Source organism: Schistosoma mansoni, chromosome 1 (genome assembly GCF_000237925.1).
Source record: "Schistosoma mansoni strain Puerto Rico chromosome 1, complete genome".
Classification (NCBI taxonomy): Eukaryota; Metazoa; Platyhelminthes; class Trematoda; order Strigeidida; family Schistosomatidae; genus Schistosoma; species Schistosoma mansoni.
The window spans coordinates 16,824,775-16,843,244 of NC_031495.1; the positions used below are offsets into that span (position 1 = coordinate 16,824,775).

Here is an 18,470-nt window from a genome sequence, read left to right on the forward strand (position 1 = left end):
GAGTAATATCGGATGTTAGGCTTATTCTTGAGAAATAAATTTGAATTGCAAAGTGAAAGTTTATAGGCCATAGTATTTGTGTAAGGAGTAATTACGTTATTTGTGTATCTGGCGAGGTTTAATAATATGAGTAATTGGTCAGTAGTCGCCAGTTTTTTAACCAGTCAATCTCCTCACATAGTTCAATCTATAATGATAACAAATATCTGGCGATGAATCAATAAAATGGTGTACTTAGGTGCCATGTTATATTGATGAAAATAACCAACAGAATATTCTGACTTCAAGTTTGTTTGCAAATTTATAACATTGCATAAAAAGATTGGTTGAACATAATACTCAATGTTTAATTGAACATTATCAAATAGATCATTAGGAAATGATCTTTAATTAACAAATATTTATACTTGCACGAACACAGGTAAATTACATAATACATGAAAGAAAGACAACTGATGATTCTTTGAGCCACTATGAACTTTTCCTTAGACTATATTGCATCGTGATATGAAAAAGAAGAAATGGATATCAATTTTGTTCTGAATAATAAGACAGTATAGGAACTTCCTTTCTTTTCATTCATTAACTATTAAACACATTTGCCTCATATGCTGTATAAAACATGAAACTGTTTCAGTCACATTTAGGGTAGAAATGTAGTTTTTTGTTGTCCAAGTAGTACTATGAAAGATGGAATTACAAATATGACTATGTAGTAATCATTCATTATCATATATACTTAGACTGTATACAAAATTGTGCTTTCAGTTCATTGCTATACAACCCTTATAAATAAAATAAAACAATTAGAACCCACTTCATACATACTTCAAAAATAAATCATTGTATTCACAATTTTGTCGTATTTTATCTAAAAAATATGTAAACACTAAAAAAAATACTCCAAAATAATAACAATGGTAAAGTGTATTATGAATCAAGTGACATACCTATTTATACAAGTTTTCAATTTATCTTCTAAAACAATAACATAGGCTATTTAAAACACATAAGTAGTATATAAATAATAGAGATATAATATGACCAATTTTAATCATAAAAGTTTAGAAACTATCACAGGAATATTAAAATATATTTTTAAGTGGAAGTGACAAAAAAAATAAACAAACTTGGGTGAATGATAGTGAAATTTTCTTGTCAGAATATATTACTCATAATAGAATTCTTTTTTTAAGTTTTTCTATGTTAATTGTTTTCTTCTTTATATTATAGTAATAAATGTATGTTAAGTAAATTTTCGTGTCAAATGTAAATAAATTCATTCCAATTGATGGACCACACAAATAGTAAATAGTCAATAAATAAATAAGTATTTATCAGAAGGGGGTTTATAGTTCAGATTATGAGTCAATTGAAGCTAGACCACCATGGAAGACCTTGAAGCAGTGGACGGCCGTTTCGTCCTTTTATGGGACTCCTCAGCAGTTTGAATCTCGCGAGGTGGGATCGTGGATGCGCACTGCTGAGGAGTCCTACAATAGGACGAAACGGCCATCTAGTGCTTACAGGTTTTCCATGGTGGTCTAGCTTCAATTGACTTATGATCTCAACTATATAAATTAAGTATTTATTCGATTTGAACTATAAGTGTTTCTAAATTATTTTAAATTATGTTATATACTTATCAAGGAATTGTTCATTCGACTGAAATTACTCACATATAAAATAGGCGGGTCTTTTGTTTAGTTTTATAGTAATACATATTAGATGATAAAAACTACATTCATGGATTTGTATTATCTGAATTACATTTTTAATATTTTGCAACTTCATTTAATCTATTTCGTGCCTTTATAGGAGTTGCTAGCTTTCAAATATCAAATGTAATAGAGTTATATACTTATAACGTTAATCTCGTAAGAACCATGAGATATAAGTTCAAGGCTTTGTGTATTTTAGATATACGTTGGTCCACTTTGTTATAACACATTTATACGGCAAGATAAAATGACCAAGATAAACAGTGAAAGAGACGAAATTACAGTACTGTAAATTATAACGTGAAAGAACAAATATTGAATGACACGGTTCGAGTAGAATTGTTGAATTCAGATAATGAGTAAAATAAGATCATATTGAATTTCAAAACTTAGGGTAAAACAAAAAGCGAAAGCATCTAGGCTACCTCCACTGGTTTCGAACGATGCCAAAATACAAGTAATCATATTTTATTGATATGTTAGCCAGTATTTAATAGTTTTCTTCCATCAACTTATAATTTTGTAACGAACAAAAAGATAATGAGAAGTATGAGAGTAGTTAGCAAGACACTGAAATCGGTTTTCGAAGTGTGCTTTACTGTAAGGTATGTAAGTATAACAAATACGTTATTTACTCATTAATCTTCAAATTTCAATTCATAACGGAATGTATCAAGAAATTGTGAATTTAGCTCATTACTTATGTAACATGACATTCTTCATTACCCTTATTTCTTTGTGTGCTAAAGACAGGTAACATTTTTTATGATGTAATGGTTATTAACGTTAGTCAAGATAAAATCTATGATTAAAGTACGCTTGTAAACTATCCTTGTATGTGAGTAACGAGTGATATTATCACTTCTTTTTGAGAAAAGTATATGTACAACATTTTTTTGCTACACCCCCCATTTTTTTAATTAGTGAAATGTAAACGATAAAAACACTTATGTTATTTATTCAACATTTAACAAGTGTCTTTCTCTACAATCAGACATACAGTTGAATAAATAGTTAAATTGATTGTTATACGTGAATACTTTTTATCTTACTAATTCTCATTCATCTGAATAAAAGGAAATATACATATTAATGATGAGAAAAGAAAGTAACTATGTCAGTTCAATGTAACAGCATGTTTCAATAAGTAAAGTGGTAGGATGATTGAGTATAATAACAAGGGTTCATATATGTACATGATCAACGAACTAGCTACAAAACATAAGCTAATGTAGTATGAAATAGGGAGAGAAGCAGATAGAGTGAAGAGAAAAGAAGAGATTATAGTAGGAGGGAAATGTAGTGTAACAATTCACATATCTAGTTTATGAAAGAATTTATTGACTTCATTTTCTTGAGAGAAGGGGTCGTGAAAGAAAAGAACCAATGAAGGAGAAAATAATATTTTAAACTGTCTAACTATTGTAATTACCATGACCAGAACTCATTACAGTCAAACCGTTGTGATCCCAATTGAATGTATTACATAAAACTTTAAAATTAATATTATTATTATGTGCCTTTATGTATAGATATGTACTTTTAATAATAATGATATCAGATAAATATGAACCAATATCCCACACAGGAAACTTATTGTATATCATTGAATGATGTAAATGAAAAACAGTAACAAATTAATCAGTTCATTTCATAATCAACAAGTTGATTAATTAACATAATATCATTAATATGACAAAATAAATTCATCTCTTTCTCTCTCTCCCTCTCTTTTCCTTTTATTATACAAGTACATTTATTTTCATGGTAAATTTACCATATTTAACTTAATAATTAATATTTGCATGAGAAATTTGTAATTTTAACTAAAAGCTTAGGATGTTTAATAGTGTTATCATAGGTTGTATAACTGTTAATTTTTAAAGCACTCTTTACTTTTAAGCAAAGATGGATAGTAGCTAGCAGTGGAATCCAGGACGCGCGTTTTGTTCTATTTGGGACTCGTTAGCTGGATATACATGCATCTCTTTTTACTTTTTCATTTATTAAAGGATTATGATTTTTAATTGGAGTATTAATAATTATTCAATTATCAGTGAGAGAGGCAGTAGGGATTTGTAGCTCAGGTTGATGATTTAATTGGAGTTTTGTTTTCTGAGTTGAGTAGTCTAATGATAAAGCTTTCGGTGCCCCTTTGAAGAACATCCTTAGCACAGAATTCAAACAGAAGTCAGAGAGATGAAATAACTCATTTCTAGCCAAACTATGTGCTAGGGATATTGTCCATAATGACAATAGAAGCTTCACGATTAAACCACTCAACTCAAGGAATGAAACTTCAACTAAGTAATGGAGATTAATTATTTATCTCTTGTTTTTAAATATAAACTAGAAAAACCCGTCAGCCAACATTTTTATGCATCTATATATATTGGAAGATGATTCGGTTATGGTTTTGCCAATTGGAAGATTGAATTTCCAAGATTTTCTATTCGATGAAACTTTGCTTAATTCGAAAAAAATTAGTTTCCTTCAAAGACGTTTATATCAGCTGGAAAGCTTTTAAAAACCAATGTTTACTGAACATTTGAGTTCTAAACTTGAACGAAGCCATCGTATTCAGAAGTTGACACTTTTGGCTTATTGGTATGCAAAATTACGTGTAACATAACGGCTGAACAATATCGACTGCTAGAGACCACTATTGATCAATCCCATTGTTAGATCTGGTTGTTCAGTGATAGAAAATATGCTGTATCACAGACTGTTTACTTGAAATAGGGAAGATGGCTTAGTAGCTATAGTACTTAGCTTGTTACCATCAGATTGTGAGTGCTAACCACTGTAGCAGTTATCCAACATTAGTAACTAACTGTACTCTTGCGAATCATGAAAAAGAGGCACCGGGGACTTGTTTCATTGTATTTAGGAGCTTCACGACGGTGGGTATCCATAGCCGTCAAATTGCTCGTCTAACGCGGTTCTTTAAGATCGAAATTTAGCTTCCTACATTTTTAGCCTGAATTGGCAAGCGCATTTTAAGATATACTTCTAGTGATATCAGACAGAAATTGTATTACTTTTGAATCGATTAACTTCATAAGTCATCTTCGTTTTATTTCTTGTTAAGTTACTGGTGCTCATTGCTAAGAAATCATAAAATAGCTAGACATTATCTGATATTTTAGTGATCATTGTTGATAGAATTTTATCCACAAACTTCCTTACCTAACTGACACAAAATCACTATTTAATCGAATTTCAGCTCGAATCATTCTAAAGAAACATTAAGAAGCTTTGGCTGATATATACTTGATATTTGTCACCACAACATGTATAGAAACTACTTCGTCTTAAGAATTGCCTAACATCATAGTCATGGAAAATATTTACCTATAAATACACTTTATAATCACAATAAATATAATTCAAAGAGATATGATTAGAATTCGAAAAGGATTATAAACCTAGCAAAAGTATCAAGATAACTATTGTTAGTCTATGCCAAAATAAGTATACAATATAACTTCAGCATATAATTTTTTATTCATTCCTTCTAACCAATCATCTTACATTCATAAATTTACACATAACTATAAGTAACATGATAACATGTAATTTCATCATTCAAAGTTCCAATACATTATTGTACAATATCTATAAATAAGAATGATTGAAAATAATAAACTACTGTATAGTAGTAACAATAAATAAATGAATTATTATTATACATTTATTAGTAAATAAAATAATGAAAAAGAGGGAAATAAGAAAACATTTTGCTTATAGTATAGTATAAAAATATCCTGAACAACTGTTCTACCTTCATCAGGATTGTATAAGTAATTTATATTTATACCACTACTACTACTACTATTGTTATTATTATTGTTCGTATAATTTCATCTTAACGTTGTTTATTGGTTAAATAGGAAAAAGAAAAACGAAATAATTCAAATTAATTTAAAAAAACAGTAGTTCACACAATAATTATCACCATGGTGAGGGAATCAAGAAAAAAACTTTTCTGTCAATCGAATATTTCTCTCTCTCTATATAAATATATCTTTGTTTTTAAAAAGAAAAGACTATGACTGACATTATTATTTAAAAGGTATAAAACAAAATTAAAAATGGCTCTAGTCACTAAAATTATGATCATTATCATTTATGGTACATAGAAATGGTTACATATACCAAAAAATAATTTACATTCTCAGATAGTTTAAGTTTTTTATTAGTTTTTCCACTTGACAGAAAAGAAATACACCACATGTATATTATAAATTGAAATCTTTCTATATTATTTTAAAACTGAGTGACACAGGACTTGAATAGATGTTTTCTGTAAAAAAAGAAAGTCAAAATTCGTCACCTAAGAACACAGCAGGTGTGTTTTAATCATATTATTCTAAAGTAAAGAGAACATACAATCATGAGATAAGAAAATGTGTACCTTCTTTAAGAAATATATATAGAATACGCCACACCCATATATGAAGTTTTAAAGATTAACATAGAAACACCAACTGTTGTGATACTTTGCCCATCTACCATAATTTCAAGGGATACGAATATTGCAACTACATAAATGTGTAAGTATGCATAATTATATACCTAATTACATTGAAAAGTGGAATACAATCACGCTGTCGTCAAGGTGAAGTCAGCTTCTATAAATCATGAAACAATAATAGTAAGTTAGATATTTCTTCCTTCTCTAATATTTAAACTTATTCTGAGATAAACCGTTATTTCTCTTACACATTCAAGAGTTACTTTTGTTCAAATCTAAGACAAATTATATGTGCCTATCTTTTTATGTACACTTTCTATCTGGGTCAATCATCCTATTATTTTCTAAACTAAATCTATGACAGTTTGTGGGTATCTTTCTATAAACATTTTCGAAGTGATTGAATGTACATTCTTGGTTCTATAATAATGACCATGCTCTTAAAAATCTTCAATGTTTCCATACAGAAAAGTTTGTAGCCAGTATATATTTATATATTGCTATGAGATTGTAGTGTTACAAGAATCGAGCCTCATAGTTTTACATCAAAACACCAGTATATTATCAATCACTATCAATCTATCTGATAAGTTAGGTTGGATTTGGGTTATATGATTGACATTAATGAAACACAAAATCCTTAGAATAAGACGATTGGTTCTTAAATAATTGACTAACAGTGAATTATAGTAAGTTAATTGTAAAGTTATGTGAAATCATATGAAAAAGGGGTTATCATTCTAGGGTCAGTGAAAAAAGCTTTCACTCGTACTAAAATACGTCAAGTTTTTTATTAGTAAAGCATTTTTGCTAAGACTGTATCGGCCAAAAAATCATTAGTAACCATGCATCACTTCTAATAGACACACATCTATTTATTTCTCTTACAACCCTACATTAACAAAACTGCTCAGCTTAGTATTATCATTGACAAATATCTTAACGTAACTTAAGTGCTTTCGTAAAGTTTATTAGTGACTGGCGATGGAATCTAAGACTCTGTCTCATCCTATTTGAGACCTGCTGGCTGGACGCATACACATTCGAGTTGATGTTCACACCAGAATTATAACCCAGTGCCTCTTGTTTCAAACGCTAAATTCATTATCCACTAAGCTACTGAGTTCAACTAATCGTCAGGATGTGCAACGAGTATGAGACGCGCGTTCTGGAATTCACTGTTAGCTACTGTCAAAATTTACCAAGTCTTGTGAATATGTTAAAATATAGAGGCCACCCGTTCGGAATGTACATATATAAAAAGATACTCATCGCTTTTAGCTTTTAAAATTACTAGCATGTATTCATTATTTCGTACAAAAATCCACTTTTGTCTTTTGTAAATGACTTTCGAATGACGTACGCTTGGTACAAGCTGCTCATTTTAGGAGTTAAAATATTATCAAGCTATGATAACGATAAATTCACTTAGTATTGTTTGTTTGAATCTTTCCATTGATGTTTAGGACTGCAACTAGTTAGTCTCTTATTGGCATATGTGCATACTGTGCGCATTGCCTCGATATTGCCTTAATTCACAAGCATTGTAAGCAAAGATGGATAGTGACTAGCAGTGGAATCCAGGACGTGCGTTTCGTCCTATTTGGGACTCGTCAGCTGAATTTACCTGCATCTCAGAGTTGATGTTAAGTCTGGGACTCAAACAGTAAAATGATATCACTAAAATAATTAACACAACCAAACAAGTATATATTCCACAATCAAGCTTGTATAATACAAGTTATCAGTAGATCATTTTACTTTCGTCCATGAAATTCAATTTAGTTTTTGGAGTTTGGCCTTAATTAATATGTAATGGATTTTTAAAAATGTTTGGTTTAGTTTAGGGATCAACAGAACACAGAAGATAGTACAAATTATTCCAGATACTTCTAAATCTTTGGAACTGAGCTAATATTATATAGATTGACGGTAGTTGTAACAATACAGTATTTTGTTGGATGAACAAAATGTTGTTTTTTTAAATTCACAAATAATGAAACATGGTTATCGTAGGTACATAAGATCACAGGTTTGTGTAAAACCTAAAACTGAAAGTTTCAGATATCAAGGAATCATAGTTGCTATCCTATAACAATCGAAATCACATAAGTAACTCTTCATATACACTAGTAACATTAACATTTGATTACTTGTCAAGCAACTATGACCTTTCCCCCCTCTCCCTCTCTCTTCTTTATACATAGAATATTTTTTAAATCTGTCATCTGAATGACATATAAACAATTGTTGTCATTTTTTCAAAGTAGCTGACAGTTTATTATATCTTTATATGTATCTAATCTAAAGTACATAAAATAGGTGAAACATGAGATCAACTCAAAATAAATTCATTCATGTAGTCATTTGACATTTATTCTTGTTTTAAATGTAAATCAATTGAAAACAAACAAAAAAAGGACTTGTCAAATATTGACATTATAAATGAACTTTTATCTACTACATGCCAATTTAGTTGGAAGCCAATATTTTTGTTGTTGTTGTTTATTTATTCATTTCATCATTTGGATTATTAAAAAAACAAACACAAACTTATCAACATTAACAAATAAAATAACAGCTGACAATTTAAGAAAAAAAAGCAAACAAACAAAGCAAAGAAATAATCGAAAATATTTTCTTTTCTTATGAAAAGTTTAGTTATTTTTTTTCTTTTAAATAATAAAGAGAAGAGAAACTCACATAGATTTTCTACTTTTTATTTTGATGTTTTTCTTGTATAAAAGGATAAATGAAATAAATGTTACAGTGGATCAAATAGGTTTTCACCATTTGTATATTATTTATTTTTTATCAGAAGAAGTTTCGTGGAGATTTAGTATTTTCATAGTTGAAAGCGTGAGTCAATCGAAGCTAGACCACCAAGGAAAACCAAGAAGCACTGGACGGTCGTTTCGTCCCATTGTGGGATTCCTCAGAAGTGCGCATCCACGACCTCGCCTCACGAGATTCGAACCCAGGATCTACCAGTCTCACGCCAGAGCACTTAACCGATAGACCACTGAGCCGGTATCCAACTGTGTTTATGTCTAACTTCAACCAATCCACGAAATTGAGCAACCGTTCACCAATTGTCTTCAGTGAGTTGATATCTCACAACAGTAGTGGTTTGAACTCCACTGGTCACAACTTCGTGAATTGGTAGGAGTTAGACATGAACACCATCGGATGGCAGCCCAGTTGTTTCTCGGTTAAGTGCTCTGGAGTGAGACTGGTGGGTCCTGGGTTCGAATCTCGCGAGATGAGGTCGTGGATGCTCACTGCTGAGGAATCCCGCAATGGGACGAAACGGCCGTCCAGTGATTCCAGGTTTTCCTTGGTGGTCTAGCTTCAATTGACTCACGCTTTCAACTACTATTTATTTCCTTGCCCATAATAAAACATGGTAATTCTATAGTGACAGAAATGAAAAAGGACATGGAAAGGAGCATTATTCATAATAATAATAATAATAATAATAATAATAGTAATAATAATGGATATATTTTCTGTTAGATTCTAATGAGTAGAAAATTGCATCTCTGACTTTTCGTGACTTAATGTATACCCCTTTCTCAGAGTAAATAAATAACCAAAAAAAATTAACCCAAGTTTAAATAGTATGAATAGTACTCTGAAGAAGTAGCTTATATTAAGCCACAAGACGTCAGATATACAATTTTCTGCTCATTGATATTATATATATATATATATAATTTTCTACTCAATTTTCAATTTGTTTGAAACTATCACGTCCAACCATGTCATTGATACAAATTCACAATAATAATAATAACAATAATAATAATAATAAATTCATTGTGTCAACCTCAGTTTTGTTGATACTTTCAAAATTTATACTCATGATGTTCGAATTGCGCAGTCTAAAAAAAGTAACTAGGATTATTTGTTTCACGAAGTGTTTAACTTTTCATTGTTGTTACCGACGAGTTCATATCACTTCAAATTGAACTCTTTATAAACTATATTACATTTTTATATTTATAGACCTAAAATACTAATGAAATTTAGAGGATAATAATACATAATACCCAGGAATCTTTTAACGTACACAGGTAAATAATTTATTAAATAAGTGAATAGTATAAAATAAAGATTATTTGGTGAGACTTTTATTTATGGACGACCTTTGAGCGACGCTAGATAGACCTCGAGAGTGTCCACATAATAACTAGGACCAAATGAAGATTTAGCTTACTAAGCCCTTGTGAACTGAAATACCGGTTGTGATCATTCAATAGTTATAATGGAAACACTGGCTTGGGTGATAAAATCTTTACAGACCCACTTCATATTTCCCTAAACAAAATTTGATTTCTGTAGGAAATTTCAACATTACGATATCAATTTCACCCAGCATGAATATTAATTATTGACTAGGAGTAAGTAAAACTTAATCCTTTATTAATAACAACCCAGCAAGAACTTCTAACTTTCGGCTTCAGTGGCTATTATTAAAGTTTTTATTTAAATGTAATGCATACCTCTTTAAATAACTTGCTTGTTACTTTCCTCTTCATGAAATTTAGTTGTGAAATTATCACGTCTGCAGTACACTACTAATAAGTAGGTAACTAAATTAGTAATAAATATTCAATGTCTTTCAGATTAAAGGGATCACAAAAAACTCAGTAGTAGATTGCAGTTTATCGCTTGGTTGTTTTCAAAATTTAAAAATATGGAAAACAAGACCTAGAATTTTATTTTCTAAAACCATGAAATCGAGTTATAAAGTAATACTTGACAGTGAAGTGATAGATGTACTACTACTAGTTGTCTGTGTACGATGTAGAATCCAAGCTCGTGCCATGATTTATCTGGTTTGCCAGAGGACAGTTTATTTACCATATTTTGAGCCGCAAGCAGTGAGTAGACCCCAAAGAGGGACCTTGCAGATTCTAACAAGTCCCAGACTAACAGTCGACGACTACGTATACCAATTTTATGGCTGGATTTGCACATCATTAGACTTTTTTCAACCTATTCATATTTTAGTCAACATTATAAGTCTGAATATGGGATAGCTAAGCATGCATAACACATGTTCTAACCAAATAATCTATTAGGGTGTATGGCTTCACCAACAGATTTGTATTTTTATCTTTTACACAGTACTCAAGCTCAGTATTGGTTGAATGGCGACTCCACAATATACCAGCAATGCTTCGAATACACTCATGACTACAGTATTCATAAACTACTTTTGTATTTGTTTCCACAAGCCAAGTTTTACACTTATAGAGTAATGCAGTAATGCTATGCAGTATACTCGTCTCTTGGTTAGTAGACGGACACTGAAAGTCTAAATATAGTGGTAACGTTATGATTCCTATCACCGAGATAAAGTTTCTTAATCACATGCAAAGTACTGCCCTCAAATAATAATTCTCAGGATATTGTATTGCATCGAGAAGAAACAGATAGAAATAAGAATTTTTTGGCGAAATCCCCACCAAATGATGATAGGAATTATCAGTAGTAATAATTTTTAAAAACCCCTACTCTTTTCATCTAATATTTCACACTTACTGAAATCTGTAAGATCAAAAGAAAAACAAGTGATTTCTCACAAAGGTAATGTTAAGAACAAAACTGATATTCGAAATATTTATTTTCATCAGTAACAGTGATGAACAGTCAATACCAATATTCCAACCTGGTAACCACTTCTCGGTTCCTTATAATAGCCATGAATGTTCGAGATAAATAATACGACACTATATAGACATTTGCGAATTATTGCGCTAAACACTAGGAAGTCTTATTTGAATGCTTTACGAGTGAAACATGTAATTCAATTTGTTACCTTAATGAATAATGGCTACAAGGAATGTAGATTTTTAATGACTATAAATGAAACGGTTTGCAAGTTCACAATCTGTCATGAAACTCCTCTTACAAAACTAACAGAAATTGTTAACCATGTGATCATCAATAAGTGAATATACGTTTGAATTAGATCTCTCTACCTATAGAGTCAACCAAATCTGAAGTGAAACAGTAACCCATCAATGAGTACAGCGTTACTCAACAGGTCGACTAACGTTTAGAACGTATGCTATCGGATTATAGCTCAATGATTTGAAGGTATTATACTGATGGTAATATCAAAATGTTTAGTGTTCAGTTACATTCTAAGTACTTGACTAAAGCAACAAACATATTACTAGTTCGCAAGATAAGATTCATTTCCGAATTGTTATAATAATGACTGAGTTTATATTGTGATTTTCTAATCTATGAATAACATTTAAATTTCACGTTATTTTTTTCATAAACATTTCAGATATATGACCTGGCTAAGATGTAGAAAAAAGAACAAAACAACAACAACAATCACTTCAACATTTCCATTAAAACTAAAAAACAAAAAAGAAATCAAGTAGAAATGCGTTCAGTGTTTGCTAAAAAATCTAAAACGAAATTCAATCCCAAAACAAAAATTGAATCAACCATAGAAAATGAATTAATGTTAAAATCAGATGAGAAAAATTTCACAGATGAACAAAATGATAATTTACACAATAAACATACATTGAGAAGTAAGATTATCAAAAATAATTCACTTGATAAAAGAAAATCAGGTGCTAGTTCCAAATCATCATCATCATCTGATGTTTATATACGTCGTGGATTAGGTGTATCAGTAACTTTTGAATCAACATTACCAACACAAATATGGCAAGCATCACCAAGTCCTTCACCACCATTAAGCGAACAAATCAAAAGTGATGAAAATAATCAAGTTAATAAAAATTCTACACCATCTTCATCAAATTCACAGAGTTATGAATTATCTAATGAAAGAATTCAAATCAATTATAAGAATCGTCATGGAAGTTTAAATGATATTCGTGAATGTGATGATAGTAGTGATGAGACAAATCCATCTCGTTTGAGTTATCCTTCGTTAAGTAGTTGTACTAGCAGTGATGAAACAACAACTAGTCAAGAAAGATTAAGTCATCGTTTAAGTAGTAGTACTTCAGACAGTAGCTCCAGTTTAGATTTACGCATATTACCAAGTAATGGAACACATTCCACGCAGAAAATTAATGAAAAACCTCACAAAGGTAAAAAAGATAGGGAAAGTGAGCGATGTTCAAATCGTAAGGTTGTTAATGATAAGCGTCGTCAATATAAATCACAAGGTCTGAGTAGCAGTAGTACAAGTAGTGAAGAAGAAGATTTGGAAGCATATGGGTGGGACGAAAAAACGATTTCTGCTTTGACCAGCAGAAGTAAGACTGGCAAGACATGTCACACAACCACTTCCAAGGGAAAATCAGAAAAATGCCTAAAGAATGTAAATGAATCCCTTACAAGTCCGAAAAGAGCATCATCTTACCAAAAATCTGACTTGCGTTGGAAACCAGATATGGGACTGGCAAAATTAAAGCTTTCTTCTCCTGTAAGGATTTGCAATCAATTTCATGTAGATTCACCAATTATTTATCCTCAAACATGTATAGTATCCCGAAGGTTAAACTCCACTATCCAATCTAATTGTCCAAACACGACGAGTTTTACTTTACATCCTTTTACATTGCCTACCAACAGCTTTGTACAAAATTCTTCTCTAACCAATAGCGAACTACTAGCAGTTGTGAATATTGATTTTCGACCCTCAGCAGAGTGGAAAGAGAGATACAAACTACTAGGTGTTCGTCAGGGGGAAGTAAGTTTTTGTGTTTTGAAATCAAGCTTATCAAGTCCAACAATTACTAATTCTGTGGATGGAAGAATGAAATCTACACATGCTCAGCAGAAAGTAATGTTCCCATTGACAGAGAATAACTTTTGGTTATATGTACGTAGATGGTGTGTGACCCACCTAGTAGCTACAGGAACACCAGGATACATTCCTCGCCAAACCTGTAGAGTTTTATCGAACTGTGAGATTACTAGTCTGAGGTGTGCAAGTCAGAAAGCAAAATCAACGTGGGATAGAAATTCAAACAACTTCATATCATCAAATGATTCCCAAACGAATAACACTCCTATACAGAAACATGTAGTCATGCAGACAAATGATTTTAGACAAACAAAACAAGCATCAAATAAAGAGTTGACAAACAGAAGTTCTCACTCTAATCCAACATGTTCTAACCAAGTGACTGTAATGTTTACTACGCATCTTGATAAGAGAAATCCCATGTATTCATTGCAAAACTTTACACCAGATACATCACAAAACTTCCTGCCACCTCCACCCCCAGGTTTCGGTTCCGGTGGGTCAATAGGCTCGGAAACAGAAGACAAGGACTCTGGAAGGGGTCCCAGTTCAGGTTCAGAGTGGGGGAGTGGTCGTGGAGGTAGTTCAAACATAACACTAGATCGGTCTATAGTGGAACATACCTCAAGTGAGGTGGGATTGGATTATCAAGGTTCACAATCAAACAGACGATCGAGAAATGTTAAAAGTGCTGAGGAATCTCAGCTTGGTTGGTATGCGCCTACAGGATTAGAATGGTCGGATCGAAACTTTCATCCAGGTGAAGAATCTCTATCCCGTGACTCGGCGTTTCAAAGCCCTAATACAGATAATCTAGCACCATCACTACATAATACAGAAGTAAGTCAATCTGCTGCAAATAAAAAATCTCCAATCGAACAAGCGTACCCACCATCTGCAATAACTCTAACGACTATTACCGGAAACACTCCTGTTCTAGAAATGAGACACAATGGGACCCCGACCCTGTGTGCCCGGGGACTTCCTTCAGTATCAACAACAGATAGTTTAGCCACAAGTACAACCACTTGTACTACAGTGGTCGATATAAGAGAAGGGCAAGATGAGCATACAAATAACCCCAGAGCTGGTCCATCAACTAAATACCGAGTACCAACGCCTGATCCTTCATGTTGGGAACCGTATAAAACTGTAATTCATGTGAATGAAACTAGTCTTGAAAAATTTACTTTGGTGTAAATATAAATAAAGTAGCAATCATTTTAAAATATAATGAATTATCAGAGTGCAATTATCTCGCTTACATTTCCAAATAACAGAATACATTCAATCTATTTATCACCCATAAGCGGATTTCAAAGGGAAAAATCTCAAAAAAAAACAAAACAAATCAGAATCAACTGTGTTTATTACTAGATAATTTTCATTTGTGTTTGATGATCTAATTATCACTGGGATTGCTGATCTAATGATCATATGTAAATAAAAAAGTTTTTTTCGTTTTGTTTCAGTAATAAAGACTTTAACTTCGAACAAATTATTCATTTTAAAGTCAGTAGGTCAATAACAACAGATTAAAATTAATTAAAAAACACAGCGCACCCCACTGACAATTCAACAGTGCTTCTTCATCCTCATTACACCTCGTCAGTAATTAACCTAGCACTTGTTCTGTTTTATTATGAATTGAAGAAGCTAGATCAATCTTAACAGAAGCTCAATTTTGATAAGTTAATTTTGTTGTGCCATTGTTATATTAATGTGGTTTAATCATTCAACTTTAGGCTACTGGTTCAGGTGTTTGGAAACTGCCATTTCTAATCTGATTAGAGGAGCCAGTTAGTACATCTACTTTTCTCATGACAATAATGGTTGATAGACTTTATACTAATCTATTCCTGGATTAATAAGAAACTTTTGGACTGAGAATATTTTAAAGTTGTTTCACTTATTACAATAAATAAGATGTTTTTAGTCACATTTTACCAGCAGTCATTCTGATAATCAGTTTAATTACTATGAGCTATTATTATTTCTGTCGTTGTGGTGTGTTACTTATATCGACATAAGTAGTATATGTCGTGAGTGAGGAATAGAAGGCCTGGCAGCAGAAAATCGAGAAGGAAAGAACGGAAACGGAAACCAATTGGCATGAAAATCCAGGAACAATGAAATCTTAGACGATTGACTGATATTTAAGAAAGGAATAGTCAGGTTTGAGACAGTTGATTGACATTTTGCAAATTAAGTATTTACTGTATGATTCTCAGATTTTATTAAGATGTTCTGTAATTCTCAGCTCACACATATTCGATTGTCCCCACTGGTGGGTTCTGCCCACTACATTGTTAGTAAATCAAGTCAAACACTAGTAAGATAAACAACAACTCACTAAAACAACAATGTTTTCTTCAAAAGGTAAATAGCTGTAAGGTTGCACACCACCTCCGAGGTGGCAGAGTATATCATGAGTGATGAAAATTTCGTAAAAGACGTCTACTCGAAAAAAGTGAAACTTGCATCATATACTGTATTTAGCATGCTGCAGATAAGCGTCTGGAACAAAAATAAAAGCGTTTAGGAGTAAACAAGTAGGATGCTATAATCTAAGCATTACAGCTATCAAGGATCCAATAAAAGTTTGCGTTTTTCCACACTCCCCATTACTCAACCATTATTTCAAAAATCAGTGGCTAATCTCCGATTAAACATTCAGGGATGTTTCTCAAACCAAAAACTTAGTCCCAAGGCAAGCAAGAAGTTAATATTCACATCAAACATTGTAAACACGATTTTACTCTGGTTTATTGTTTAATATATTACTCTACTATGTACTTGATGCTTCTGAAATGTCGACTAGGAAATAAAAGTCCTCATTAGATTGCTCACTACCGACATACTTAATTCAGCAATTTAATAGAGCAAAGCAGTCCAATGTATCTTGCGTTACTCCTCTTTCTATTCTATTAGACTTTTCATTAATGTTAAAATAGGTTAAATTTAGTGAATATCAAACGTACCTCTATAACAGCGCTCAGATTTCAACAGTATTTTGGAATAGTAGAGCTAACAATATATGCGATTTGGATACAATAATCAGCTACACCAATTTGTTCAGTTTTACTATTTGTACGAACCTCTACAGCTTTTGTCACTTTCTTCCGTTGTCATATCATATTTAGCTGACTCAAAATACTAGAAAGATATGGTGAAATCTCCTTTTAATACGTTCAAAGACTACATTCTTAGTGTCTTTGCTTCCCACAACCATGCTTTTAATCCTAAATTTACTGGACAAAAGTCAGAAATTATCTCATATGTAACACCCTTGCCTAAATGTAAACTTCCATGACAAAGAACCTATAGGAGATGTTACGGAGTCCGATAAACTAATTTCATACCACCTATATTAAAAGATAGTACCGCACAATGTGTCAGCCGAGGCAAACAAGTTTTGTGACAAAGTTACACAATATATATGTTTAAGTAGAACTCGTAAAGAGCAAACCCAAGAAAACAAGGCTGGTTTCAGACCTGGACGTGACTGTACAGACCAAAGATTCACTTTCCGGCAGATTATGGGACATGTACATACTTCTCGACATCCTACTTGATAAATCTTACTGATTGAATGCTATACTCGAATCCTAAGCAAGTTTCGTAGACCACAAGCTTAATCTACACAGCAACTTGAACACGAGAGAAAAGACGCAAAATATACGAGAAGCACTTTACTTCAAAGGTTCACTAATGTACAGAAAATATAGGGTTTTTATAGTATTTTAGAAGTCCTTGGGTTTTCCTGAAAATTCTGGAATACTACTAAACATAGTATCAGTGTAGTAATCAGCCAATCAGAAACTCTACATGTGACTTTTTATTTTCCGATCAAACGCTGATTGGATAAAATGCTTCTTAATGTTTCCTGAGCTTGTCATGTCTATTACGAGAAATTTTCAGGATCATCCCAACACTACTATAGTTGCATTCTTTGACCTTAAGGCGGTGTTCGGCTCCGTTAATCGTGAAGCTTTGTGAGTGTCTACCATTGTAAAGCATCCTAAAGTAAATTAACCTTATACAGGCTCTCTACTCGAACAATACTGATCGATTCAGAGCTTACGACGAACTGTCATTGGAATTAGTTACTTCAAGTGGTCTTTGTCAAGGTTGTTCGCTTTCCTCATTTTCATTCAACTTTGTTATAGATATGCTCTTAGAGATAACACTTACATCGTCTGACTTTTCAGGAATTGATCTTCTAGCGGGAGATTCACTTGTTGAATTAGAATACGCAGATAATTTAGTTCTGTTTGGTAAAGACGCTGACAAAACAGTCTTTTGATCATCTTCAGCAATAATGCAAGCATGTTTGGGATGCAGTTCTCTCCGTCAGGATGTAAAATGTCGCTTCGAGATTGCTTCAGTTCAATACCTAAATTAATGATAGGGAGTAAAGAAGGTGAACCCACTGATCGCTCTACTTATTTTGGCAGTCCCATCAGTCCTGAATGTCTGGTGTCTGACGCCATTAGGAATGGGAGATATACCTAGG

At 32.2% G+C, this 18,470-nt stretch overlaps 1 protein-coding gene across 1 annotated transcript; it reads left to right on the plus strand.

Annotated features, from left to right (window-relative positions):
- Positions 1-12,607: 12,607 nt before the first annotated feature.
- On the plus strand, positions 12,608-15,446 carry Smp_020130 (hypothetical protein; the record flags this gene model as incomplete). The annotated part of the gene is made up of 1 exon (XM_018793456.1): positions 12,608-15,446. One exon carries the CDS (start codon positions 12,608-12,610, stop codon positions 15,152-15,154), a length of 2,547 nt encoding a protein of 848 aa, XP_018647967.1. The 3' UTR covers positions 15,155-15,446.
- Between the last annotated feature and the right edge of the window lie 3,024 nt (positions 15,447-18,470).